Source organism: Ranitomeya variabilis, chromosome 5, assembly GCF_051348905.1.
Source record: "Ranitomeya variabilis isolate aRanVar5 chromosome 5, aRanVar5.hap1, whole genome shotgun sequence".
NCBI classification, from domain to species: Eukaryota; Metazoa; Chordata; class Amphibia; order Anura; family Dendrobatidae; genus Ranitomeya; species Ranitomeya variabilis.
Window position 1 is genome coordinate 446,987,573 of NC_135236.1, and position 26,392 is coordinate 447,013,964.

A 26,392-nucleotide genomic window follows, 5' to 3' on the forward strand; every position below is an offset into this window, starting at 1 on the left:
TACAGCGGTTACATGGATACACGGGCAGGCAGCTTGGTGGTCAGTGGAGGAGTATTGCAAGTAGGGGCCGCAGACAGGCTATCAAAGGCCTAAAATAACAAACAATAGGCTCATGGCAGTTTTACAGCGGTTACATGGATACACAGGCAGCTTGGTGGTGAGTGGAGGAGTAGTGCAAGGAGTGTCTGTCCCAGTACTCCCAAAATATAAATAGATGTTAATGTCTCGCAAAACAACCAAAACAAAAAAAAAAGGTGGCATACTTAGGTACAGGGGTGGGCTCATCTACTGAGTTTCTGACATAGTAATTTGGCAGTAACTATTTAATGGTGCCAATATAGGACACAGACACAGACTACTTTAAGTTGCATCATAGATGTCTACAAATTTGTATTGTCAGTGCCAGACATTGAATGATGTCAGCGAATAGACTAAAGATTGGTGGAGCTGTGCGACATAATTTTGCACATGGTAGAGCACATTTTGAGCTGGGGTAGGGGGGAACTCTCTTGAGGCCGGCGGGACCGCCCCAGGGCCCCTCATGTTACAACGGTGTGTCTGACGTTGGGTGCGCACCACCACCGCCAGAGACACTACATTGTACTATGAGGGACCCAGTAGCAATGCCGTCAACCAAAAGCGAGCACACCCACCTCTTCAGACAAACAGCAGTCTCACGGGTGCTTGCGCCAAGTCGCGATACCACGGCCCCGTGTGGGGAGTTTTGCCATTTAGGGAGGTGTAAACATGTCGTATGCTGTACAATCAGCTGCAGCAAATTAGACATTAGAAAAGTAATTCACAGGCAAGAGCTTTTCATAGGAAAGCTAGGTGTCGGCCGGGCAAGGTGGGGCAAAAGATTTCGAAATCCAGTTGTGGTTTATTTTAATGAATGTTAGATCGTCAACATTTTGGGTAGCCAGACGAGTCCTTTTTTCGGTTAATATTGAACCTGCAGCACTGAATACTCTTTCTGATAGGACACTTGCTGCCGGGCAAGCAAGCTCCTGCAATGCATATTCTGCCAATTCTGGCCAGGTGTCTAATTTGGAGGCCCAGTAATCAAATGGGAATGACGGTTGAGGGAGAACATCGATAAGGGATGAAAAATAGTTAGTAACCATACTGGACAAATGTTGTCTCCTGTCACTTTCAATTGATGCAGCAGTACCTGTCCTGTCTGCGGTCATAGCAAAATCACTCCACAACCTGGTCAGAAAACCCCTCTGTCCAACGCCACTTCTGATGTGTGCACCCCTAACACTCCTAGTCTGCTGCCCCCTGGAGCTCGTGTGAGAACGATCACGTGCGCTGTGTGCTGGGAATGCCTGAAGCAAACGGTCAACAAGAGTTGATTGTTTGGTTGCTAATATTAGTTCCAAGTTCTCATGTGGCATAATATTTTGCAATTTGCCTTTATAGCGTGGATCAAGGAGGCAGGCCAACCAGTAATCGTCATCGTTCATCATTTTCGTAATGCGTGTGTCCCTTTTTAGGATACGTAAGGCATAATCCGCCATGTGGGCCAAAGTTCCAGTTGTCAAATCTCCGGTTGTGATTGGTTGAGGGGCAGTTGCAGGCAAATCTACGTCACTTGTGTCCCTCAAAAAACCAGAACCCGGCCGTGACACGCAACCAAATTCCTGTGCCCCCGGGAAAGGTTCGGCATTAAAAATATACTCATCCCCATCATCCTCCTCGTCCTCCACCTCCTCTTCGCCCGCTACCTCGTCCTGTACACTGCCCTGACCAGACAATGGCTGACTGTCATCAAGGCTTTCCTCTTCCTCTGGTGCAGACGCCTGCTCCTTTATGTGCGTCAAACTTTGCATCAGCAGACGCATTAGGGGGATGCTCATGCTTATTACGGCGTTGTCTGCACTAACCAGCCGTGTGCATTCCTCAAAGCACTGAAGGACTTGACACATGTCTTGTATCTTAGACCACTGCACACCTGACAACTCCATGTCTGCCATCCTACTGCCTGCCCGTGTATCCTCCCACAAATAAATAACAGCACGCCTCTGTTCGCACAGTCTCTGAAGCATGTGCAGTGTTGAGTTCCACCTTGTTGCAACGTCTATGATTAGGCGATGCTGGGGAAGGTTCAAAGACCGCTGATAGGTCTGCATACGGCTGGCGTGTACAGGCGAACGTCGGATATGTGAGCAAAGTGCACGCACTTTGAGGAGCAGGTCGGAGAACCCAGGATAAGTTTTCAATAAGCACTGCACCACCAGGTTTAAGGTGTGAGCCAGGCAAGGAATGTGTTTCAGTTGGGAAAGGGAGATGGCAGCCATGAAATTCCTTCCGTTATCACTCACTACCTTGCCTGCCTCAAGATCTACTGTGCCCAGCCACGACTGCGTTTCTTGTTGCAAGAACTCGGACAGAACTTCCGCGGTGTGTCTATTGTCGCCCAAGCACTTCATAGCCAATACAGCCTGCTGACGCTTGGCAGTAGCTGGCCCATAATGGGACAACTGGTGTGCAACAGTGTCATCTGCCGATGGAGTGGTTGGCAGACTGCGTTCTGTGGAAGAGCTGTAGCTTCTGCAGGAGGACGAGGAGGAGGAGGAGGAGGGGGTGCGAACGCCTACAGCCAACTGTTTCCTAGACCGTGGGCTAGGCACAACTGTCCCTAAATTGATGTCGCCTGTGGACCCTGCATCCACCACATTCACCCAGTGTGCCGTGATGGACACATAACGTCCCTGGCCATGCCTACTGGTCCATGCATCTGTAGTCAGGTGCACCTTTGTACTCACAGATTGCCTGAGTGCATGGACGATGCGCTGTTTAACATGCTGGTGCAGGGCTGGGATGGCTTTTCTGGAAAAAAAGTGTCGACTGGGTAGCTCGTATCGTGGTTCAGCGTACTCCATCAGGGCTTTGAAAGCTTCGCTTTCAACTAACCGGTAGGGCATCATCTCTAACGAGATTAGTCTAGCTATGTGGGCGTTAAAACCCTGTGTACGCGGATGCGAGGATAAGTACTTCCTTTTTCTAACCAGAGTCTCATGTAGGGTGAGCTGGACTGGAGAGCTGGAGATCGTGGAACTTTCGGGTGTGCCGGTGTACATGGCAGACTGAGAGACGGTTGGAGACGGTATTGTTTCCGCCGGTGCCCTAGATGCAATATTTCCTCCTACAAAACTGGTGATTCCCTGACCCTGACTGCTTTTGGCTGGCAAAGAAACCTGCACAGATACTGCCGGTGGTGCGGAAAATGGTGGCCTTACAGTGACGGAAGGGATGTTGCGTTGCTGACTAGCTTCATTGGCCGAGGGTGCTACAACCTTGAGGGACGTTTGGTAGTTAGTCCAGGCTTGAAAATGCATGGTGGTTAAGTGTCTATGCATGCAACTAGTATTTAGACTTTTCAGATTCTGACCTCTGCTTAAGCTAGTTGAACATTTTTGACAGATGACTTTGCGCTGATCAGTTGGATGTTGTTTAAAAAAATGCCAGACTGCACTCTTCCTAGACTCGGATCCCTTTTCAGGGATTGCAGACTGAGCTTTAACCGGATGGCAACGCTGTGCTCCAACAGGTTTTGGCTTTGACACGCGTTTTGGTCCAGATACGGGCCCGGCAGATGGAACCTGTTGCGATGTTGATGCCTGCTGCGGCCCCTCCTCCACCTCCGCTTCTGAACTACTGCCGCCTGCACCCTGTTCCCCCAATGGCTGCCAATCGGGGTCAATAACTGGGTCATCTATTACCTCCTCTTCGAGCTCGTGTGCAACTTCGTCTGTGTCACTGTGTCGGTCGGTGGTATAGCGTTCGTGGCGGGGCAACATAGTCTCATCAGGGTCTGATTGTGGATCTGTACCCTGAGAGGGCAATGTGGTGGTCTGAGTCAAAGGAGCAGCATAGTACTCTGGCTGTGGCTGTGCATCAGTGCACTCCATGTCAGAATATACTTGTAATGGGCATGGCCTGTTAAATGTTTCACTTTCTAAGCCAGGGACGGTATGTGTAAAGAGCTCCATGGAGTGACCCGTTGTGTCGCCTGCTGCATCCTTCTCTCTTGTTGTAGTTTTTGCTGAGGAGGACAAGGAAGCGACTTGTCCCTGACCGTGAACATCCACAAGCGACGCGCTGCTTTTACATTTACCAGTTTCGGAAGAGGAGGCAAAAGAGCTAGAGGCTGAGTCTGCAATGTAAGCCAAAACTTGCTGTTGCTGCTCCGCCTTTAAAAGCGGTTTTCCTACTCCCAGAAAAGAGAGCGTTCGAGGCCTTGTGTAGCCTGACGACGAAACTGGCTCCACAGCTCCAGACTTAGGTGGAATATTTTTATCCCCACGACCACCTGATGCTCCACTACCACTACCATCATTACCAGCTGACAATGAACGCCCACGACGACCTCTTGCACCAGACTTCCTCATTGTTTTAAAATCTTAACCAAAGTAACTTTATTTGTTGCTGTCAAACAACTTACACGGTGAGCTATAACTTCAGTATGATTTCAATATCCCTTAACAGGTTGGTGAGACCACAAGGAAAATCAGGCACAATGTTACACACTCTGTTTTCTGTGGCACAAAATCACAGAGATGACACACACGCAGGACTGTCACTCAAGCACTAATGTCAATATTAATCTCCCACCTAATTTATTTATTTTTTTTTCTCAGGGAGACTTTAGAAACCAAATAATATTAAAAAAAAAAAAAAAAAAAAGGCTTTCTATGGCCCACAATTAGAGAGAGAGAGGTGGCACAACCAGGAGTCAAGACTGGCGCACAAGCTGAAAGGGCAATATTACTCTCCCACTGTTTTTTATGTTTTTTTTGTTTTTTTCAGGGAGACTTTAGAAACCAAATAATATTAAAAAAACCAAAAAAAAAAAAGGCTTTCTATGGCCCACTGAATGAGAGGGAGAGAGGTGGCACACCCAGGAGTCAAGACTGGCACACAAGCTGAAAGGGCAATATTACTCTCCCACTGTTTTTTTAGGGTTTTTTTTTTTTTTCAGGGAGACTTTAGAAACCAAATAATATTAAAAAAAAAAAAAAAAAATAGGCTTGCTATAGCCCACTGAATGAGAGATAGCACACACAGCAGTGGCACACAAGCCCTGACTGAGGCCAATATTTTTCTCCCACTGATTGATGTAGTGTTTTTGTGTTGAGGTAGAATTTAGAACACAAATCACGGAAAAAATAAATAGGCTTTCTATGGCCCACTGAATGAAAGGGAGAGAGGTGGCACACCCAGGAGTCAAGACTGGCACACAAGCTGAAAGGGCAATATTACTCTCCCACTGTTTTTTTATGTATTTTTTGTTTTTTCAGGGAGACTTTAGAAACCCAATAATATTTAAAAAAAAAAATAAATAGGCTTTCTATGGCCCACTGAATGAGAGGGAGAGAGGTGGCACACCCAGGAGTCAAGACTGGCACACAAGCTGAAAGGGCAATATTATTCTCCCACTGTTTTTTTAGGTTTTTTTTTTTTTTTTCAGGGAGAATTAGAAACCAAATAATATTAAAAAAAATAAATAAATAGGCTTTCTATGGCCCACTGAATGAGAGGGAGAGAGGTGGCACACCCAGGAGTCAAGACTGGCACACAAGCTGAAAGGGCAATATTACTCTCCCACTGTTTTTTTAGGTTTTTTTTTTTTTTTCAGGGAGACTTTAGAAACCAAATAATATTAAAAAAAAAAAAAAAAAAATAGGCTTGCTATAGCCCACTGAATGAGAGATAGCACACACAGCAGTGGCACACAAGCCCTGACTGAGGCCAATATTTTTCTCCCACTGATTGATGTAGTGTTTTTGTGTTGAGGTAGAATTTAGAACACAAATCACGGAAAAAATAAATAGGCTTTCTATGGCCCACTGAATGAAAGGGAGAGAGGTGGCACACCCAGGAGTCAAGACTGGCACACAAGCTGAAAGGGCAATATTACTCTCCCACTGTTTTTTTATGTATTTTTTGTTTTTTCAGGGAGACTTTAGAAACCAAATAATATTAAAAAAAAAAAAAAAAAAATAGGCTTGCTATAGCCCACTGAATGAGAGATAGCACACACAGCAGTGGCACACAAGCCCTGACTGAGGCCAATATTTTTCTCCCACTGATTGATGTAGTGTTTTTGTGTTGAGGTAGATTTTAGAACACAAATCACGGAAAAAATAAATAGGCTTTCTATGGCCCACTCAGTGAGAGATGGCACACACAGGGATGGCACTGTAGCAGAAATGCCAATCTTAATCTCCCACAAAAAAAAAACAAAAAAAAAAAAAAAACTGTCCTACAATTACTATCTCCCTGCAGTAATGTAAGCCAGGTATGGCAGGCAGCAATAGGAGTGGACTGATGCACAAATTAAATAAAAAGTGTGGACAAACAAAAAAGATAGCTGTGCAGAAAGGAAGGAACAAGAGGATATGTGCTTTGAAAAAAGCAGTTGGTTTCCACAGTGGCGTACACACAGCAATACAGCTATCACGGAGCCTTCTAGGGCAGCCCAATGAGCTACAGCGCTGAGGGGAAAAAAAAAAAAAAATAGCTTCCACAGTCCCTGCACACCGAAGGTGGTGTTGGACAGTGGAAATCGCTGCAGCACAAGCGGTTTGGTGGTTAGTGGACCCTGCCTAACGCTCTCCCTGCTTCTGACGAAGCGGCAGCAACCTGTCCCTAAGCTCAGATCAGCAGCAGTAAGATGGCGGTCGGCGGGAACGCCCCTTTATAGCCCCTGTGACGCCGCAGACAGCAAGCCAATCACTGCAATGCCCTTCTCTAAGATGGTGGGGACCAGGATCTATGTCATCACGCTGCCCACACTCTGCGTTCACCTTCATTGGCTGAGAAATGGCGCTTTTCGCGTCATTGAAACGCGACTTTGGCGCGAAAGTCGCGTACCGCATGGCCGACAAGCACAGGGGTCGGATCGGGTTTCATGAGACGCCGACTTAGCCAAAAGTCGGCGACTTTTGAAAATGATCGACCCGTTTCGCTCAACCCTACCGGCCACTATGTATTGGGCACTAAAATTGCATATTTGCAAGTTTCACTCTGCAATATCAACTGCGCACTAATTTCTGGAGAACGCCAGTGTGGTCAAAATAGTCACTACACACCTAGATGATTTCCCTCAGTGTAATTTGTAAAATGGGGTATTTTGGGGGATTTATGTTGTTTTGGAAGCTTAAGGGGCTCTGCAAATTGTGCCCATTTACTCCAGGAATCTCTGCACCTTAAAAATCAAATGGCGTTCTCTGTCTCTTCTGAGCCATGCTGTACGTCCACACAAAAGTGTATGACCACAGATAGGGTAATGCTGGATTCAGAAGATATTGCTTCAAAAAAGTATAGGTCCATTTCCCCCTATTATTCTTTGTGAAAATTAAAAATTTAGGGCTAAAACAACATGTAAAAAAAGTTCTATTTCATTTTCATGTCTCAATGTTATAAAATTGTGATTCACCTGTGGGTTCAATATCCTCATCGCACCACTTGATGAATTCCTTGAAGGGAGTGGTTTCCAAAATGGAGTCATTTGTGGGAGATTACCGCTTTTCTGGCAGTAAAGGGGCTCTATAAAAGTGGCATGGTGCTTACAAACCATACAAGCAAAGACTGTTTCCCAAGATGTAAATTTGTTTTGGAGCTCTCCCCTGTACACAAACAGTTGTTTCCCAAAACACATGGGGCATTGGCCTTTTCAAGAAAAAACGCTAAAAAATTGGGTGGTCCACTTGTTACTCTTATGAAAATAAAAAAATTGAGGCTACAGCAACATTTTTGGGGAAAAAAATTAATGTGTAGTTTTCACCACCTGGAAGCACCTATAGGTTCAAGATGCTCACCACACCATAGATACATTCCTGGAGGGGTGTAGTTTCCAAAATGGGGTCACTTGTGGCACATCAGAGGCTCTGCAAAAGCAACATGGTGTCTGCTGTCTATTCCAGCCAATTTTGCTCTACAAAAGTCAAATGGTGCTCCTTCATTTCGGAGCCCTGTCATGTGCCCAAACAGTAGTTTTCCACCACATATGGGTTACCTGTGTACTCAGGAGAAATTGCGCAACAAATTATATGTACTATTTTCTACTGTTATGCTTGTAAAAATGAAACATTTTGGTTGAAAGAAAAATTTTTGTGGGAAAAACTTTCAATGTTATAAAATTCTGTGAAACACATGTGGGTTCAAGATGCTCATCACGCCTCTAGATAAATTCCTTGAGGGATGTAGCTTCTAAAATGGTGTCACTTGTGGGGATTTCCACTGTTTAGGCACATCAGGAGCTCTGCAAACACGGCATGGCGTCCGCTATCTATTCAAGCCAACTTTGTGCTCCAAAAGTCAATTAGTGCTCCTTCCCTTCTGAGCCCTGCCATGCACCCAAATAGTAGTTTTCCACCATGTATGGGGCGTGCTCGGGACAAATTGTACAACAACTTGTATGGTCCATTTTCTCCTGTTACCCTTGTGAAAATGAAAAACTCTTCTAACTTCCTAACAAAAAAAAATTAAACAAAGTAGTCATGGTAAATGTTATTTATTATCTAAAAAACACAATTAACACACTGGTGCTCCCACGTACGTGGTGACTAAAGCTGCTGGGAGTTACACAGGTTCTGTGTGCCAACCTGTCTGAATGATAATTAAAAAATGGGAATAGCTACAAAACTCCCACGCTATAGTACCTAATTACAACAAATGCCCTATAGCTGTACAATAAAGCAAACCTAAAATACAATCAAAAGGACGTATTGTGATGTGTCCTATGGGATTGGGTAGCTGCCATTGATAAATAAAAATCCAGAATGAGATGGACTGACCCATGACACTAAGGTAATGCTTGTGTGGGAAAGAGCTGCAGGCTAGTATGCTCGGGGATGCATGCTTCCCACAGATAATACGAATTTGTTCCTTACTGTATTGGGTCAGCTGTAGCTTCCGTCCTCACAAATAGATGCTGGGGAAGGCCTTGGGGAGCGAGCGATATGCTGTGGGAGTGTTGCTTCCCCAAGACTTATTGGAGTATTGAAATGCAGCGCGCTTCTGCCCAAAACAACACTGCTGGCTAACGAGGCAAGCGGGAGAGTGACAAAAGCATGACATCACAAGCTGAGAGCTACACATCACAATACCTCCTTTTGACCATATTTTAGGTTTGCTTTCTTGTACAGCTGTAGGGTACTTGTTGTTATCAGGTACTATAGCGCGGGAGTTTTGTGCTATTGTCATTATTTATTAGCTATTTTATGTGATGTAACTCACTGGTTTAAGGGCATAAAAAAATCAAAGTTTGAAAATTGCGAAATTTTCTAGTTTTTCCGTCATATTTTTGTTATTTTCATACATAAACGCAAATCATATTGACCAAAATTTACCACTATCATGAAAAACAATGTGTCACTAAAAAACAGTCTCAGAATCGGTGGGATTCGATGAAGTGTTCGAGAGTTATTACCTCATAAAGTGACAGTGGTCAGAATTGTAATATTTGGCCTGGTCATTAAGGTGAAAACAGGCTTCGGGGCTCATTCATGTGGCAGGAAAAATACATAAAGGCACTACAACAATGCATAGGGGACATATGGCTCCTTAGCACAGTGCTGCCTGGTCTCCATACACAGCCTTAGAGGCTCTGTCAGACTTTGTGTGTACAGAAACATTTTCTTTATAAATGGAGAACTTCTGTACTTATTCCGGTAGAGCATGTCAAGAAATCCAAAGGAAAAAACAAATTATGTATGCCTAAGTACGAAATCAAAAGCATATGGAGGTAAAGCAGAACCCAAATGGATGGGACACTTTTGTAGTCTGTGGAAATAGAGTGGCAATGCGCATGCTTGAACACAGCACCATTTATTTTCTATACAGAGCTAACAGAATACCCTTTTAACCCCTTAGTGACAGAGCTAATGCCAGGCCAAATTTTAGAAATCTGACCAGTGTCACTTTATGAGGTAATAACTCTGAAACACTTCAACATATCCCAGTAATTCTGTTTCTTAGTGACATATAGTACTTCATGATCGTGGTAAAATATGTTTGAGATGACTTGCGTTTATTTGTGAAAATATTGCAATTTTGGCGAAAATTTTGAAGAAAAAAAAAATCGTAATTTTTGAAACTGTTCAAAATAATTAATAAATAACATTTTCCATATGTCTACTCTACATCTGCATAATTTTTCAAATGACATTTTATTTTGTTAGGATGCTAGAAGGGTTAAAAGTGTTGGAGCAATTTCTAGTTTTTTTCAACAAATTTGCAAAACCTGGTTCCTTTAGGAACCTATTCAGATTTTAATGGACTTTGAGGGCCCTATATATTGGAAACGCCACAAAAGTGAGGCCATTTTAAAAACTGCACCCCTCAAACACTTTAAACCCGGAATTTTTTTTAACCCTTCAGGTGCTACTCAAAAATTAATGCAAAATTGCTTTAGCCCAAATTTTATGACTTTTGCAAGCAGTAACACCAAAAAAATGGACCCCAAAGTTTGTTACCTACTTTCTTTCAAACACAGCGATACCCCAAATGTAGTCAAAAAGTTCTGTTTGGACAAAGCGCTTCGAGCAATATTTGAATTTTGGAACACAAATTTGGATGAAAGAGATTGTGGGCACCATGTTGCATCTGCAGGGCCCCTAAGTTGCCTAAAAAAGAGAAACCCCCCACAAGTGACCTCATTCTGGCAACTGCACACTTCAAGGTTTGTATCCAGGGGTATAGTGAGGATTTTGAACTATACAGAATTTGATAACATTAGGTTGTCCTATTGAATATGTCGTCAGATCATCTTTTTTTTTTTTTTTTTACTTTAACCCTAAGCCTAACCCTCACTGCAAAGAATGAAATAAATACAAGTTATAAAATAAAAAAAAAAATAAGAAAAGTAATCTGACTAAGGGATTGACACAGGGGAGGAATGAACAAGGGGTGCACAACGAGGCACAGCCCAAGTGCTATCCTATGTACTAATTATTGGGCTTTTGATCACTGTGATAGGTTCTATCAGAGTGATCAAAAGTCAGGAACCAGTAGGAAAAATTCTTGCGGTTGCCGGGTGTTGGCCAGCAGCCCTCAGCCGGAGCACTGTGCATGCGCCCGCCATTTTGCTTCATGCAGAGGAGGAGGAGGAGGGCCAGGGGATGATGAATCTGGTACTAAGATACCGTGTGGGGCTTGTGGACACCATTTCTCTGTCCTATGACATGTTATATCATGTCAGAGAAGAGAAAAAAAATTTTTTTTACACAAGATCTCACTTTTTTACGTGATTGGAGACCGGAGAATCCATCCCTAATCATGTTCTTCATAGTCTCAGCTAGCCCCGGAGCTGAAACCCAGGAGATTTTCCTACTTTGGGGGCGCTATTACCTTTATTCCCAATCCCAGCTTTAAAACAGTTTTGAAGGCCCCTTAGCGGCTGCTATTTTTATGTGTAACTGCGGTCGTTAAGGGATTAAGGACTCATGCACATGGCAGAGTTCATTATTTTTATTCATTTATTTTACTCACTTTTATAACATCATTAATTCCACCCTGCTTTGCAATCATACATTACATGAAGGCACTACAACAATGCACAGGGGACATAATATTTGTAATTGGATACCAACATTCTTCCTGCTGTGAGTGGTGCTCAATAATTTTCCTGTTGGGAAACAAGTACAGATTATTACTCCAGAAAACCAGCACACAATTTAACATTTTTCCACTCTAAAAAAGGTTCCATGTTACCGTTATCCAGCCATGTAGGAAGCAGAACTGCCGATGATGGCCAAATGGCTCTTCAGCAGTGATGTGTATACCTACAGTGGTTTATACTGGAATTTCTCCATGTGTTTCATGCAAAAATATTAATTAGAGAAGTTACAATAAACAACCTATTCTTTGGAGTCCCTGTAAATTAAAAACATTATTTTATTGCATTTTCAATTCATCTTCAGTCAGACTCATCATTTATCCCTTTTTGCTTTACAGGCCATGGTATTTGGATGGACGATTTCTACTTGTTGTTGTAACTATTGGAATTATTCTTCCATTGTGTCTTCTCAAAAATTTAGGTAAGACAGAATCTGCCAATCCTAAATTACATACGGTAATCTGGCAAGTTATACATATTTTATTTCCACAAATATATTTGTTACGAAATAGGGTAGAGATAATAAAATACATGGAATTCCAGCTTCTGTCATTTTGAAATATTTTAAGAAAAATTGATTATACCTGAAATCCTGCAACGTGTAGTATATGTATCCAAATTCAGTGACTGCCATCTGCTGGTAGAGAGCATTATTGCTGTTCCTTGCTAAATAAATAGACTCATGCAGATCAGCTGCGAAAGAGAAAAATATAAAGAGTATCGTCAGATAACTATAAGCGCTTTAGGACTTAGCTTTAGACTAAAACATTATATTTCATTCCAAACAGGATACCTTGGCTATACCAGTGGGTTCTCCTTGACCTGTATGTTTTTTTTCCTTGTGGTGGTAAGTTCAGAAATATCTTCATTTGCATTTCAAGATTTTTTTTTATTTATACAGTTATTTAATGATAGCTCTTTTCTTTTTATTTAAACTTTTTATGTTCTGCTTTTTCTTCTTCCAGGTGATCTACAACAAATTTAAAATTTCATGTACTATAAGTAATAATGGAACGTCGCACACTGCTTACAATACGTCAGTAGAAGAACAGTGTACACCAAAGTTTTTCACATTTAATTCTAAGGTAGTTAATCTTTTGCTTTAAAATTGTTTTATTCCAGGTTCTCATAATCTCTAAAGTCTGATAATCTGACCCTTTTTTTGTAGCCGAGAAATGCAATGTCATGTTTAAAGGGAATCTGCAAGCAGGGCTTTGCTATGTAATCTGAAGACAGCATGCTGTATGGGTTAAAATACAGATTTAACCCCTTCTCGTCCTCCAACGTACTATTACTGCGGAGGTCGGATCCCCTGCTTTGATGTGGGCTCCGGCGCTGAGCCCACCTCAAAGCCGGGCACATGTCAGCTGTTCAAAACAGCTATCGGGCCGGAAATGAGCGCATCGCCAACCTCCGTCACATGATCGGGGGTCAGCAATGTGTCGGCATAGCAACCAGAGGTCTCCTTGAGACCTCTATGGTTGCTGATGCCAGCTTGCTGTGAGCGCCACCCTGTGGTCGGCGCTCATAGCACACCTGCATTTCTGCTGCATAGCAGCGATCTGAAGATCGCTGCTATGTAGCAGAGCCGATCCAGTTGTGCCAGCTTCTAGCCTCCCATGGAGGCTATTGAACCATGGCAAAAGTAAAAAAAAAAAAAGTAAAAAGATATATGAAAAAATAAAAAAATATAAAAGTTTAAATCACCCCCCTTTCGCCCCATTCAAAATAAAACAATAAAAAAATCAAACCTACACATATTTGGTATTGCCGCGTTCAGAATTGCCCGATCTATCAATAAAAAAAAAGGATCAACCTGATCGCTAACCAGCATAGCGAGAAAAAGGCCTCCTGGGCCTCCTCCTGTGACAGGCAGCTCAGGGTCTATTGACAATGTACATGGAGAGCCTGGTGTGGGCGGGGTTATCTTACTCAGCTCTGCTTCATTGCTAAATCTAAAAGCTCTGATTGTGTGAGAACGGCTGCACCCAGTAATCTAAGTATACGTTGTTGGATGCAGGGATCTCTTTGCCTACATCAGGCAGTATATAACACAGCCCAAACAGTATGTAGCACAGCCCACATAGTATGTAGCACAGCCCACGCAGTATACCGCAGCCCACGCAGTATACCGCAGCCCACGCAGTATACAGCAGCCATGTAGTATCTAACATTGCCCACATAGTATATAGCACAGCCCACGCAGTATCTAGCAGCCATGTAGTATATAACACAGCCCTCATAGTATTTAGCAGTGTGGGCACCATATCCCTGTTAAAAAAAATAATTAAAATAAAAAATAGTTATATACTCGCCCGCAGGGATCCAGCGAAGTCCTGGCAATGCGCACGCGGCTGCCGCCATCTTCCGTTCACAGGATGCATTGCGAAATTACCCAGAAGACTTAGCGGTCTCGCCAGACCGCTAAGTCTTCTGGGTAATATTGCAATGCATCTCTGGGAACGGAAGTCGGCGGTGGGCGCGAGCGCATCGTCCGACGACGGAAGGTGAGAATAGCCGTTTTTTTGTTTTTTTATTATTTTTAACATTACATCTTTTTACTATTGATGCCGCATAGGGAGCATCAATAGTAAAAAGTTGGGGACACACAGGGTTAATAGCAGTGGTAACGGAGTGCATTACCTGCGCCATAATGTGGTCCGTTACCGCTGGTATTATCCCCGTGTTTGAGGTGACTGGAGGGGAGTACGCGGGCGCCAGGCACTGACTGCAGGGGAGTAGGGAGGGACTAATCGGACTGTGCCCGTCACTGATTGGTCGCGGCAGCCATGACAGGCAGCTGGCGAGACCAATCAGTGACGCGGGATTTCCGTGACGGAAGTTGCAGACAGAAAGACGGAAGTACCCCTTAGACAATTATATATATAGATGGGACCCTTTGTCAAGCCATTTGCTTATTCACTCTTCATAAGCAAATTTCCCACTACTGGCTATCCCTCCTGTGAATATGCCCCAGATGTCTGAGAGTTGGAACAACCTTTAACATTTTATTTCTGGCTTATTTATTGATTCACTTCATTTACACGCTATTTTAGATTTGATACTTTCCCATGATAGCACGAGTATAAGTATGAGTAGTATTTCCTAGATAAATACAACATTACCTCACAGTAATCAATTGCTACCCTTCCACTATTAGACAAATTATAGACATGTCAGGGTTGAATCAGCAAAGCAAGAAGTACCGTAATGCTTTAAGATAAAGCTTAGACCTCCTTCACACACACTTTCTTTCAGCATCTTGAAAAGTGACATGCATTTTTGGGAGATTTTGGTGACGTTGCCCTTAGAGATCACCAACTTGGCATTCTTCATAGCATCCATAAACATCAGTAATATAAAGGAGTAGTGCCATGCTCAGGGGCGTAAGTACAACGGGGGCATGTCTTCCACCTGGAGCCAAGAAGTGCCAAAAGATCCCTTTAGACCATTTGAGAAAACTATTATTATTAAAAACCTGTGATAGTTGGGGGACATGTTGGAGATTTTGCATTGAGGCCACTCACAGTGCACATATGTAGCCACTTCTCATATGTATGGCTCTAATAAAATCAGGTAGGTTATGGCGCCTATAGAAGGGAAGGTCACATCTATCAATTTTTTTGCTCTGGGACCTCCACATTCATTGGTATTTCTCTCTTTTTTTATTGCAAATGTGTATGACATTTGCAATGGTTAATTGTGAACATAGACTTTTACTAGATTTAATGATGTGACCTAATTATGTGTGTCTCTTCTTTTCATCTACAGACTGCTTATGCACTGCCAACACTTGCATTTGCATTCGTGTGTCATCCGTCAGTCCTACCCATATACAGCGAGCTCAGAGAGTAAGAAAAAATGTATACGTATTAACACAACTGTCAGGTTAAGGGTAATGCAGATTGCTATACTTCAGACACAGCTCACAGAATTGGAGTATATGCAGATTTATCTGCTGTAATTTCTCATTTATTTTTTGTGTTTTCATACATTAGAGAAAAGTCAGCCCAATCTGTTGAATCTAGCAGGACTGACCGTCAATCTAATGTGTATGAGGCTCTCCCAACTCTCCATTGCCTGCAGATGTTTGGGACAAAAGGCTCAGGGATTTTGGATATTAACAAAACCTATCCTCAGCTCTCACCAAAGATATGCTTATGCCAAAAAAGGAAAAACATGCACTAGTCAAGTCAAGCATGTATATTTATGGCAAAGTTGGCAAAAATCATTAATCTGACAGCTAAAGCATATACAAATGTTTAAGATGGCCATACACCTTGGATAGCGTTGAGCTTAATGCTTGATTAGCTGACAGTTAGGGTACTGTCTCACAGTGGCACTTTGGTCACTACGACAGCACGATCCGTGACGCTCCAGCGTCACTCCAATATCGCTCCAGCGTCGTAGACAGCGGTCACACTTCGCAATGCACGACGCTGGAGCGATAATTTCATGACGTATTTGCGATGTAGAAGCCATTGGTTACTGTGCGCACATCGTATACAACCTTTGTTACACGATGCGATCATGCCGCCACAGCGGGACACTTGACGACGAAAGAAAGTTTCAAACGATCTGCTACGACGTACGATTCTCAGCGGGGTCCCTGATCGCAGTAGCGTGTCAGACACTGCGAGATCGTAACTATATCGCTGGAACGTCACGGATCGAGCCGTCGTAGCGACCAAAGTGCCACTGTGTGACAGTACCCTTAAGGCCCCGTCTCACATAGCGAGATCGCTAGCGAGATCGCTGCTGAGTCACTAGTTTTGTGACGCAACAGCGACCTCAGTAGCGATCTCGCTATGTGTGACACGTACCAGCGATCAGGCCCCTGCTGTGAGATCGCTGGTCGTGTCGGAATGGCCTGGACCTTTTTTTGGTCGTTGAGGTCCCGCTGACATCGCGGAATCGGTGTGTGTGACACCGATCCAGCGATGTCTTCACTGGTAACCAGGGTAAACATCGGGTTACTAAGCGCAGGGCCGCGCTTAGTAACCCGATGTTTACCCTGGTTACCAGCGTAAACGTAAAAAAAAAAAACCGTACATACTCACCATCTGATGTCCGTCAGGTCCCTGGCCGTCTGCTTCCCACACTGACTGAGCGCCGCAAAGTGAAAGTGAAAGCAGATCACAGCGGTGACGTCACCGCTGCGCTCTGCTCTCACTGTACGGCGGCTCAGTCAGAGCAGGAAGCAGACGGCAAGGGACCTGACGGACATCAGATGGTGAGTATGTACGGTTTGTTTTTTTTGGTAACCAGGGTAAACATCGGGTTACTAAGCGCGGCCCTGTGCTTAGTAACCCGATGTTTACCCTGGTTACCCGGGTGCTGCAGGGGGACTTCGGCATCGTTGAAGACAGTTTCAACGATGCCGAAGTCGTTCCCCTGATCGTTGGTCGCTGGAGAGAGCTGTCTGTGTGACAGCTCCCCAGCGACCACACAGCGACTTACCAACGATCACGGCCAGGTCGTATCGCTGGTCGTGATCGTTGGTAAATCGCTATGTGAGACGGGGCCTTTAGTCTTTCCCAGCCCTTCTGCGCATCCAGCCAAGACTGTATGCAGTATGAATAAAAAGAGAGAGGAGTAAGCTGCTACCAGATGTCTCTGTAGGCTTATCTTCCTTGAGAACAAAGGATTGGACAGATAGAAATCCAACATGCCTGATGCTCCTTTCCCTGACTTCTGCCATCAGAGAAAAGTCAGAAAAAAAACAACATCAGAAGGATGGCTAGTGCTGCTAAAATCGTTAGATATGTCTGACACTCATCTAATGTCGCCACCTTTGGAGTGGACTTATCATTTTATTATTTGTCTCTCATCACAATTTTACATTTCTACTGACTTGTTCTTATCACTGCATTACATGTCCAAGTAAAAGACATCTGAAAAACTTATGTCTTTCATGATGTCATTGTCATATGTGTTGATCTGGGCTTCTTTCAAGTGTAATAATAAAACTTTTTGTTTCATTATCTTTTTTATTATCTCTCCTTCTCAATCCATAGGGATACTATGGAACAGCGAGATAAATGTATTTAACTCTTTTACTTCTAACAGGAATTTATGACATGTCAATTAATTGGAATAATTCATTGAAATATACAGTATGTATAACTGTATGAACATTATATTTGTCTTCTAGTCTCCAAGCCTGTCAACACCTTCCACAAGACTTATAAGTCTTTATGTATCTTGCTCCACCTCACTTATCCATCCAGAAGTCTTAGAGAAGTCTTCATCTGTCACAGTCCATTCCGCACATCCATCCATAAGGTTCATAAAAGTCTTCATCTGTCCTATTCCATCCCACACATTCATCCGCAAGTTTTATAGAAGTCTACTGGCCTGCTCCGCTCCATACATCTATCCTAAGTCTTATAGAAGTCTTCATCTGTCCTTCTCAACCCCACACATCACTCCGTTAGATTTCTACATCCACCACTCTCACAAAGGCCATTTCCATACTTCTAACATTCATGGTCTGAGCACTGACCTCAATGTCTGGACCAACAGCAGGTCTCAGCAAGCATTTATGAGGCTGTTGAGTTTGGATAAAGAGACGCGAGCCCAATTTAAGGTTTACTCTGTGAAACTGGCCTAACAAAGATGCGTAGCTGTTTAATGTTAGTGGGGCAGCCCAACAATTCCCTGACGTGTGGCTTGGAGGGAAAGAATTGTGTATGTTCGATTTCAACATGAGGTCTGGAACAAGACAATTTACAGTGTATATGGTGAAGCTGAAACTATTTTAGAACATCTCTATCAGATAAAATTGAAGAAAAATGTCTATTGTTTACTGCACGTGTTCTAACGAACAGATATTAAATGTTATTATATTTTTGTTTTCTAGTCGCTCACAGAAAAAAATGCAGCTGGTATCAAAAATTTCCTTCTTCGCTATGTTTCTTATGTATCTGCTTACTGCCATATTTGGCTATCTTACGTTTTATGGTGAGTTGTGATTGCATTTGCTGTAATTAGATAGTTTGATATCAAATCCTTTAAGTTATAATGTAGATGGAAGATTATAGGAAGCATCTTATATTGCTTGGTATGCTGTGATAAGTCGATGTTACTGTGCGAATTCAAGGTGTTGACATATTACAGTGCCTACAAGTAGTATTCAACCCCCTGCAGATTTAGCAGGTTTAATAAGATGCAAATAAGTTAGAGCCTTCAAACTTCAAACAAGAGCAGGATTTATTAACAGATGCATAAATCTTACAAACCAAAAAGTTTTGTTGCTCAGTTAAATTTTTATAAATTTTAAACATAAAAGTGTGGGTCAATTATTATTCAACCCCTAGGTTTAATATTTTGTGGAATAACCTTTGTTTGCAATTACAGCTAATAATCGTCTTTTCTAAGACCTGATCAGGCCGGCACAGGTCTCTGGAGTTATCTTGGCCCACTCCTCCATGCAGATCTTCTCCAAGTTATCTAGGTTCTTTGGGTGTCTCATGTGGACTTTAATCTTGAGCTCCTTCCACAAGTTTTCAATTGGGTTAAGGTCAGGAGACTGACTAGGCCACTGCAACACCTTGATTTTTTGCCTCTTGAACCAGGCCTTGGTTTTCTTGGCTGTGTGCTTTGGGTCGTTGTCTTGTTGGAAGATGAAATGACGACCCATCTTAAGATCCTTGATGGAGGAGCGGAGGTTCTTGGCCAAAATCTCCAGGTAGGCCGTGCTATCCATCTTCCCATGGATGCGGACCAGATGGCCAGGCCCCTTGGCTGAGAAACAGCCCCACAGCATGATGCTGCCACCACCATGCTTGACTGTAGGGATGGTATTCTTGGGGTCGTATGCAGTGCCATCCAGTCTCTAAACGTCACGTGTGTGGTTGGCACCAAAGATCTCGATCTTGGTCTCATCAGACCAGAGAACCTTGAACCAGTCAGTCTCAGAGTCCTCCAAGTGATCATGAGCAAACTGTAGACGAGCCTTGACATGACGCTTTGAAAGTAAAGGTACCTTATGGGCTCGTCTGGAACGGAGACCATTGCGGTGGAGTACGTTACTTATGGTATTGACTGAAACCAATGTCCCCACTGCCATGAGATCTTCCCGGAGCTCCTTCCTTGTTGTCCTTGGGTTAGTCTTGACTCTTTGGACAAGCCTGGCCTCGGCACGGGAGGAAACTTTCAAAGGCTGTCCAGGCCGTGGAAGGCTAACAGTAGTTCCATAAGCCTTCCACTTCCGGATGATGCTCCCAACAGTGGAGACAGGTAGGCCCAACTCCTTGGAAAGGGTTTTGTACCCCTTGCCAGCCTTGTGACCCTCCACGATCTTGTCTCTGATGGCCTTGGAATGCTCCTTTGTCTTTCCCATGTTGACCATGTATGAGTGCTGTTCACAAGTTTGGGGAGGGTCTTAAATAGTCAGAAAAGGCTGGAAAAAGAGATAATTAATCCAAACATGTGAAGCTGATTGTTCTTTGTGCCTGAACTACTTCTTAATACTTTAGGGGAACCAAACAGAATTCTGGTGGGTTGAGGGGTTGAATAATAAATGACCCGCTGAAAAAACTTGTCCCAATTTAAAAAAAAAAATAAACAAAGAAATAACATTCTTTTTTGCTGCAGTGCATTTCACACTTCCAGGCTGATCTACAGTACAAATGTCACAATGCCAAGTTAATTCCAAATGTGTAAACCTGCTAAATCGGCAGGGGGTTGAATACTACTTGTAGGCACTGTATGTCATGGGCAACCAAATTACATCATCGAAATGTTCTTACACGAGCTGTAGGAGTCAAATACAAATTGTATAGCATGTAAAAATGATGTGATAATAATGTCATAATATGGATTCTACAAGGTATCAATTGCTGCAAACTAATGAGTAAGTCACTTTTTGTGAGATGTTCATCACAATGCTGTTGAATTAAGACAGTATAGCCTGATTCATTAAGATTAGAGTTGTCTTTATGATCGTGGCCGCTAGAGTAAGATGCACATAATTCTTTAAGAAGCACCCACCACTTTATGAATCACCGTATATGCACCTTTCAAGTGCCGTGCACCTTGGCAAAAATGGACTCCATTCCTGGACTAAAGTAGCATACCTTTTTAAGAACTAGACCTTCACTTATTTTTGCAGAGCGGTCTTGAATTGTAAAAGTTTTGCACAGTTTCAAGTTGTGTAAAATATGTGTAACATTGAAGAGTGTTTTACGGCAAAAATCTGGTAAATTTGTTCTAATTGTGTGTAGTTTTAATTGTCTCTATTTTTATTCTCTCGATACATGCAATTTCTATCTCATAATTTCTCTAACATTACTAATATTTTTTTAAATTTCATTTCTTCAGATAAAGTCGAATCTGAGCTTCTCGGGACATATAATGATAAAAAGGACATTCTCTTATTGACTGTACGCCTGGCTGTTATAATTGCAGTTATACTTACTGTACCAGTATTATTTTTTACTGTAAGTGCATATTAACATTCTGATGTAACATCATGTTGACACCATTTGTTAAAGCTCTCCAGCTTTTTTTATTGGAGCGGTGCCACTCATCTAAGTTCCCTGCGCTTAGTCTCATACTTACCAGCTGCCCCTCTCTTCTGCTGTCATCGGTGCTGCTAAGGCCAGTCTCCAGCAGACCTACCTAACGAGGCACTTATAGACATTACATTGACAACTTGAGACCATTAGCAATGACCTCTAGTCAGTCAGAAGTTGCAGTAACAAGATGGCGGTGCAGGAGTGGAGCGGCGCTGGTAAGAGCTTAAGACAGTGGCAGGTAAGTATAAGACTAGGAAACTTAAATTAGTGACACCAGTCCAGCAGTGAAAAAACAAAAACACTGGACTTTTGCTTTATTCATAAAAAAAAGATTTTATAAATATAACTTGTATTCATTTTAATAAAGGCTTATTCTTATTTTTATCTTATCTAAATAGGACCTGTTAACATAACTAAAGTGAGCAGTTTTTGCTCATATTTTATTTGCACCCAGAGTATTCCATTTTTATATATAGATATATACCGTATTATCTGTTCCAGAGATATGGGCCTTTATATTTAGGGCTAATCTTTATGGTCTTTACCAAATTAATATTGCTCACTAGGGTTGAGCGACTTTCATTTTTTTAAGATCGAGTAGGGTTTTGGGAAACCCGATTTTGTCCAGAGTCGAGTCGAGTGCAGTCGGCCGATTATCGCTAAAAGTCGGGGATCGACCGAAACACGAAACCCAATGCAAGTCAATGGGGAAGCATAGTCGGCAGTGAGTGGAGGCCAGGAAAACACCTACAGTGCCCATTTTAATGCCAAAAACATCCATTCTTGTTTCTGAAGCTTGCCAATCTTAATTAACTGTATAATAATAGTTGGGCATAGGGAATTGGGTGAAAGTTGTGGGGGGAGTAGGGCTGGCTCAAGTTTTTCGTGGGCCCAGGAAATGCGGACTACGTCACGGCGGTGTTGCAGGGAAAGGTAAGTATTTAAAAGTTGCAAGTGCTGTGATCCTGAGCAAGCAGGGGGGGGGCCCACTCGTTCGCATTGCCACTGGCACAGGGCCCCTCAAAGTACGGCGGTGTGTTTGCATGGCGGGGGCGCCTCCCACCAGCAGCGACACTTTTGCGTACTCTGAGGGGCCCTGTGCCAGTGACGTCGCCAACGAGTATGCCCCCCCACCTGATGAAGGAACCTGCACTTTCATCTGCACCTTCCTCTTTGTCCCTGTGTAAGGTGGTATAACATGCGGGAAGGGGAACCTTACTTTCAGCAGGGACAGATTCTGGCTGTGTAGAGTACAAGGGGAATGTAGTGGTCTAGGTCAATGTACCAGCAGACTCATTTAGCAGTGGCTGGGCAATGGGCAGGATGAGGAGGAAACAGATATAGGGCCAAAGAATAAAGTAGGCTACATGCAGTTCAAAATTGGTAACAGGACTAAACAGGCGGCATTGCTTTGTTCAGTGGAGTAGCAAACCCAAGAGCAGCAGACACTGTTTCAAGGGCCTAACCACACTAGTAGGCCAAATGCAGTTTAATATCTGATAGTATAGGGCGAAAGCCAGAATGTGGAAGCTCAGCTTTGTTCAGTTGAGGACAACACCAGGGAGGGGCAGACACCTTTAGTAGGCCGGAAAAGCCTATTGCATTTTTTAAAATGGTAATTTGGAGCAGAAGGTTGAAGCTCAGCTTTATTTACTTGAGGGCAACACCAGGGAGGGGCAGAAGCCGTTAGTAGGCCCTAACCACCATTTTTTTTTTTTAAACCACATAATGAGAGCCGGAAGGTTGAAGCTCAGCTTTATTTAGTTGAGGACAACACCAGGGAGGGGCACACAGACAGACACCTTTAGTAGGCCTGAAAAGCCTATTGCATTTTTCAAAATGGTAATTTGGAGCAGAAGGTTGAAGCTCAGCTTTATTTAGTTGAGGGCAACACCAGGGAGGGGCAGAAGCCGTTAGTAGGCCCTAACCACCATTTTTTTTTTAAAACCACATAATGAGAGCCGGAAGGTTGAAGCTCAGCTTTGTTCAGTTGAGGACAACACCAGGGAGGGGCAGACACCTTTAGTAGGCCGGAAAAGCCTATTGCATTTTTTAAAATGGTAATTTGGAGCAGAAGGTTGAAGCTCAGCTTTATTTAGTTGAGGGCAACACCAGGGAGGGGCAGAAGCCGTTAGTAGGCCCTAACCACCATTTTTTTTTTTTAAACCACATAATGAGAGCCGGAAGGTTGAAGCTCAGCTTTATTTAGTTGAGGACAACACCAGGGAGGGGCACACAGACAGACACCTTTAGTAGGCCTGAAAAGCCTATTGCATTTTTTAAAATGGTAATTTGGAGCAGAAGGTTGAAGCTCAGCTTTATTTAGTTGAGGGCAACACCAGGGAGGGGCAGAAGCCGTTAGTAGGCCCTAACCACCATTTTTTTTTTTAAAACCACATAATGAGAGCCGGAAGGTTGAAGCTCAGCTTTATTTAGTTGAGGACAACACCAGGGAGGGGCACACAGACAGACACCTTTAGTAGGCCTGAAAAGCCTATTGCATTTTTTAAAATGGTAATTTGGAGCAGAAGGTTGAAGCTCAGCTTTATTTACTTGAGGGCAACACCAGGGAGGGGCAGAAGCCGTTAGTAGGCCCTAACCACCATTTTTTTTTTTTAAACCACATAATGAGAGCCGGAAGGTTGAAGCTCAGCTTTATTTAGTTGAGGACAACACCAGGGAGGGGCACACAGACAGACACCTTTAGTAGGCCTGAAAAGCCTATTGCATTTTTCAAAATGGTAATTTGGAGCAGAAGGTTGAAGCTCAGCTTTATTTAGTTGAGGGCAACACCAGGGAGGGGCAGAAGCCGTTAGTAGGCCCTAACCACCATTTTTTTTTTAAAACCACATAATGAGAGCCGGAAGGTTGAAGCTCAGCTTTGTTCAGTTGAGGACAACACCAGGGAGGGGCAGACACCTTTAGTAGGCCGGAAAAGCCTATTGCATTTTTTAAAATGGTAATTTGGAGCAGAAGGTTGAAGCTCAGCTTTATTTAGTTGAGGGCAACACCAGGGAGGGGCAGAAGCCGTTAGTAGGCCCTAACCACCATTTTTTTTTTAAAACCACATAATGAGAGCCGGAAGGTTGAAGCTCAGCTTTATTTAGTTGAGGACAACACCAGGGAGGGGCAGAAGCCGTTAGTAGGCCCTAACCACCATTTTTTTTTTTAAAACCACATAATGAGAGCCGGAAGGTTGAAGCTCAGCTTTATTTAGTTGAGGACAACACCAGGGAGGGGCAGAAGCCGTTAGTAGGCCCTAACCACCATTTTTTTTTTTAAAACCACATAATGAGAGCCGGAAGGTTGAAGCTCAGCTTTATTTAGTTGAGGACAACACCAGGGAGGGGCACACAGACAGACACCTTTAGTAGGCCTGAAAAGCCTATTGCATTTTTTAAAATGGTAATTTGGAGCAGAAGGTTGAAGCTCAGCTTTATTTAGTTGAGGGCAACACCAGGGAGGGGCAGAAGCCGTTAGTAGGCCCTAACCACCATTTTTTTTTTTTAAACCACATAATGAGAGCCGGAAGGTTGAAGCTCAGCTTTATTTAGTTGAGGACAACACCAGGGAGGGGCACACAGACAGACACCTTTAGTAGGCCTGAAAAGCCTATTGCATTTTTTAAAATGGTAATTTGGAGCAGAAGGTTGAAGCTCAGCTTTATTTAGTTGAGGGCAACACCAGGGAGGGGCAGAAGCCGTTAGTAGGCCCTAACCACCATTTTTTTTTTTAAAACCACATAATGAGAGCCGGAAGGTTGAAGCTCAGCTTTATTTAGTTGAGGACAACACCAGGGAGGGGCACACAGACAGACACCTTTAGTAGGCCTGAAAAGCCTATTGCATTTTTCAAAATGGTAATTTGGAGCAGAAGGTTGAAGCTCAGCTTTATTTAGTTGAGGGCAACACCAGGGAGGGGCAGAAGCCGTTAGTAGGCCCTAACCACCATTTTTTTTTTAAAACCACATAATGAGAGCCGGAAGGTTGAAGCTCAGCTTTATTTAGTTGAGGACAACACCAGGGAGGGGCAGAAGCCGTTAGTAGGCCCTAACCACCATTTTTTTTTTAAAACCACATAATGAGAGCCGGAAGGTTGAAGCTCAGCTTTATTTAGTTGAGGACAACACCAGGGAGGGGCAGAAGCCGTTAGTAGGCCCTAACCACCATTTTTTTTTTTAAAACCACATAATGAGAGCCGGAAGGTTGAAGCTCAGCTTTATTTAGTTGAGGACAACACCAGGGAGGGGCACACAGACAGACACCTTTTGTAGGCCTGAAAAGCCTATTGCATTTTTCAAAATGGTAATTTGGAGCAGAAGGTTGAAGCTCAGCTTTATTTAGTTGAGGGCAACACCAGGGAGGGGCAGAAGCCGTTAGTAGGCCCTAACCACCATTTTTTTTTTAAAACCACATAATGAGAGCCGGAAGGTTGAAGCTCAGCTTTATTTAGTTGAGGACAACACCAGGGAGGGGCAGAAGCCGTTAGTAGGCCCTAACCACCATTTTTTTTTTTAAAACCACATAATGAGAGCCGGAAGGTTGAAGCTCAGCTTTATTTAGTTGAGGACAACACCAGGGAGGGGCAGAAGCCGTTAGTAGGCCCTAACCACCATTTTTTTTTTTAAAACCACATAATGAGAGCCGGAAGGTTGAAGCTCAGCTTTATTTAGTTGAGGACAACACCAGGGAGGGGCACACAGACAGACACCTTTAGTAGGCCTGAAAAGCCTATTGCATTTTTTAAAATGGTAATTTGGAGCAGAAGGTTGAAGCTCAGCTTTATTTAGTTGAGGGCAACACCAGGGAGGGGCAGAAGCCGTTAGTAGGCCCTAACCACCATTTTTTTTTTTTAAACCACATAATGAGAGCCGGAAGGTTGAAGCTCAGCTTTATTTAGTTGAGGGCAACACCAGGGAGGGGCAGAAGCCGTTAGTAGGCCCTAACCAAAGTTGAAGGCCAAATGCAGTTTAATTTCTGATACTATAGGCCGAAAGCCAGAAGGTGGAAGTTCCGATTTAGACAGTGGAGGACAATTTGAATTAGGGACTGCAGACAGACTTAGTAGGCTGTCCCCTGTGGACCATGCATCCACCACATTAACCCATTGCGCCGTAATGGACACGTAATCTTCCGTGGCCATGCCTACAGGTCCATGCGTCTGTTGTCAGGTGCACCTTTGTACTCACAGATTGCCAGAGTGCATGGACAATGCGGTCTTCTACATGCTGGTGGAGGGTTGGGAT

General features: G+C 43.4%; 1 protein-coding gene across 2 annotated transcripts in view; it reads left to right on the top strand.

The window, feature by feature from the left end:
* Positions 1-26,392, top strand: part of SLC38A1 (solute carrier family 38 member 1) — a 110,410-nt gene that overhangs the window by 62,717 nt on the left and 21,301 nt on the right. For both annotated transcript variants that reach the window (XM_077265392.1, XM_077265393.1), the window contains exons 8-13: positions 11,965-12,047; positions 12,415-12,473; positions 12,592-12,711; positions 15,398-15,477; positions 18,489-18,589; positions 20,951-21,069. In XM_077265392.1, the coding sequence (XP_077121507.1) occupies positions 11,965-12,047; positions 12,415-12,473; positions 12,592-12,711; positions 15,398-15,477; positions 18,489-18,589; positions 20,951-21,069 (562 nt within the window). The remainder of the gene's footprint in view (positions 1-11,964; positions 12,048-12,414; positions 12,474-12,591; positions 12,712-15,397; positions 15,478-18,488; positions 18,590-20,950; positions 21,070-26,392) is intronic.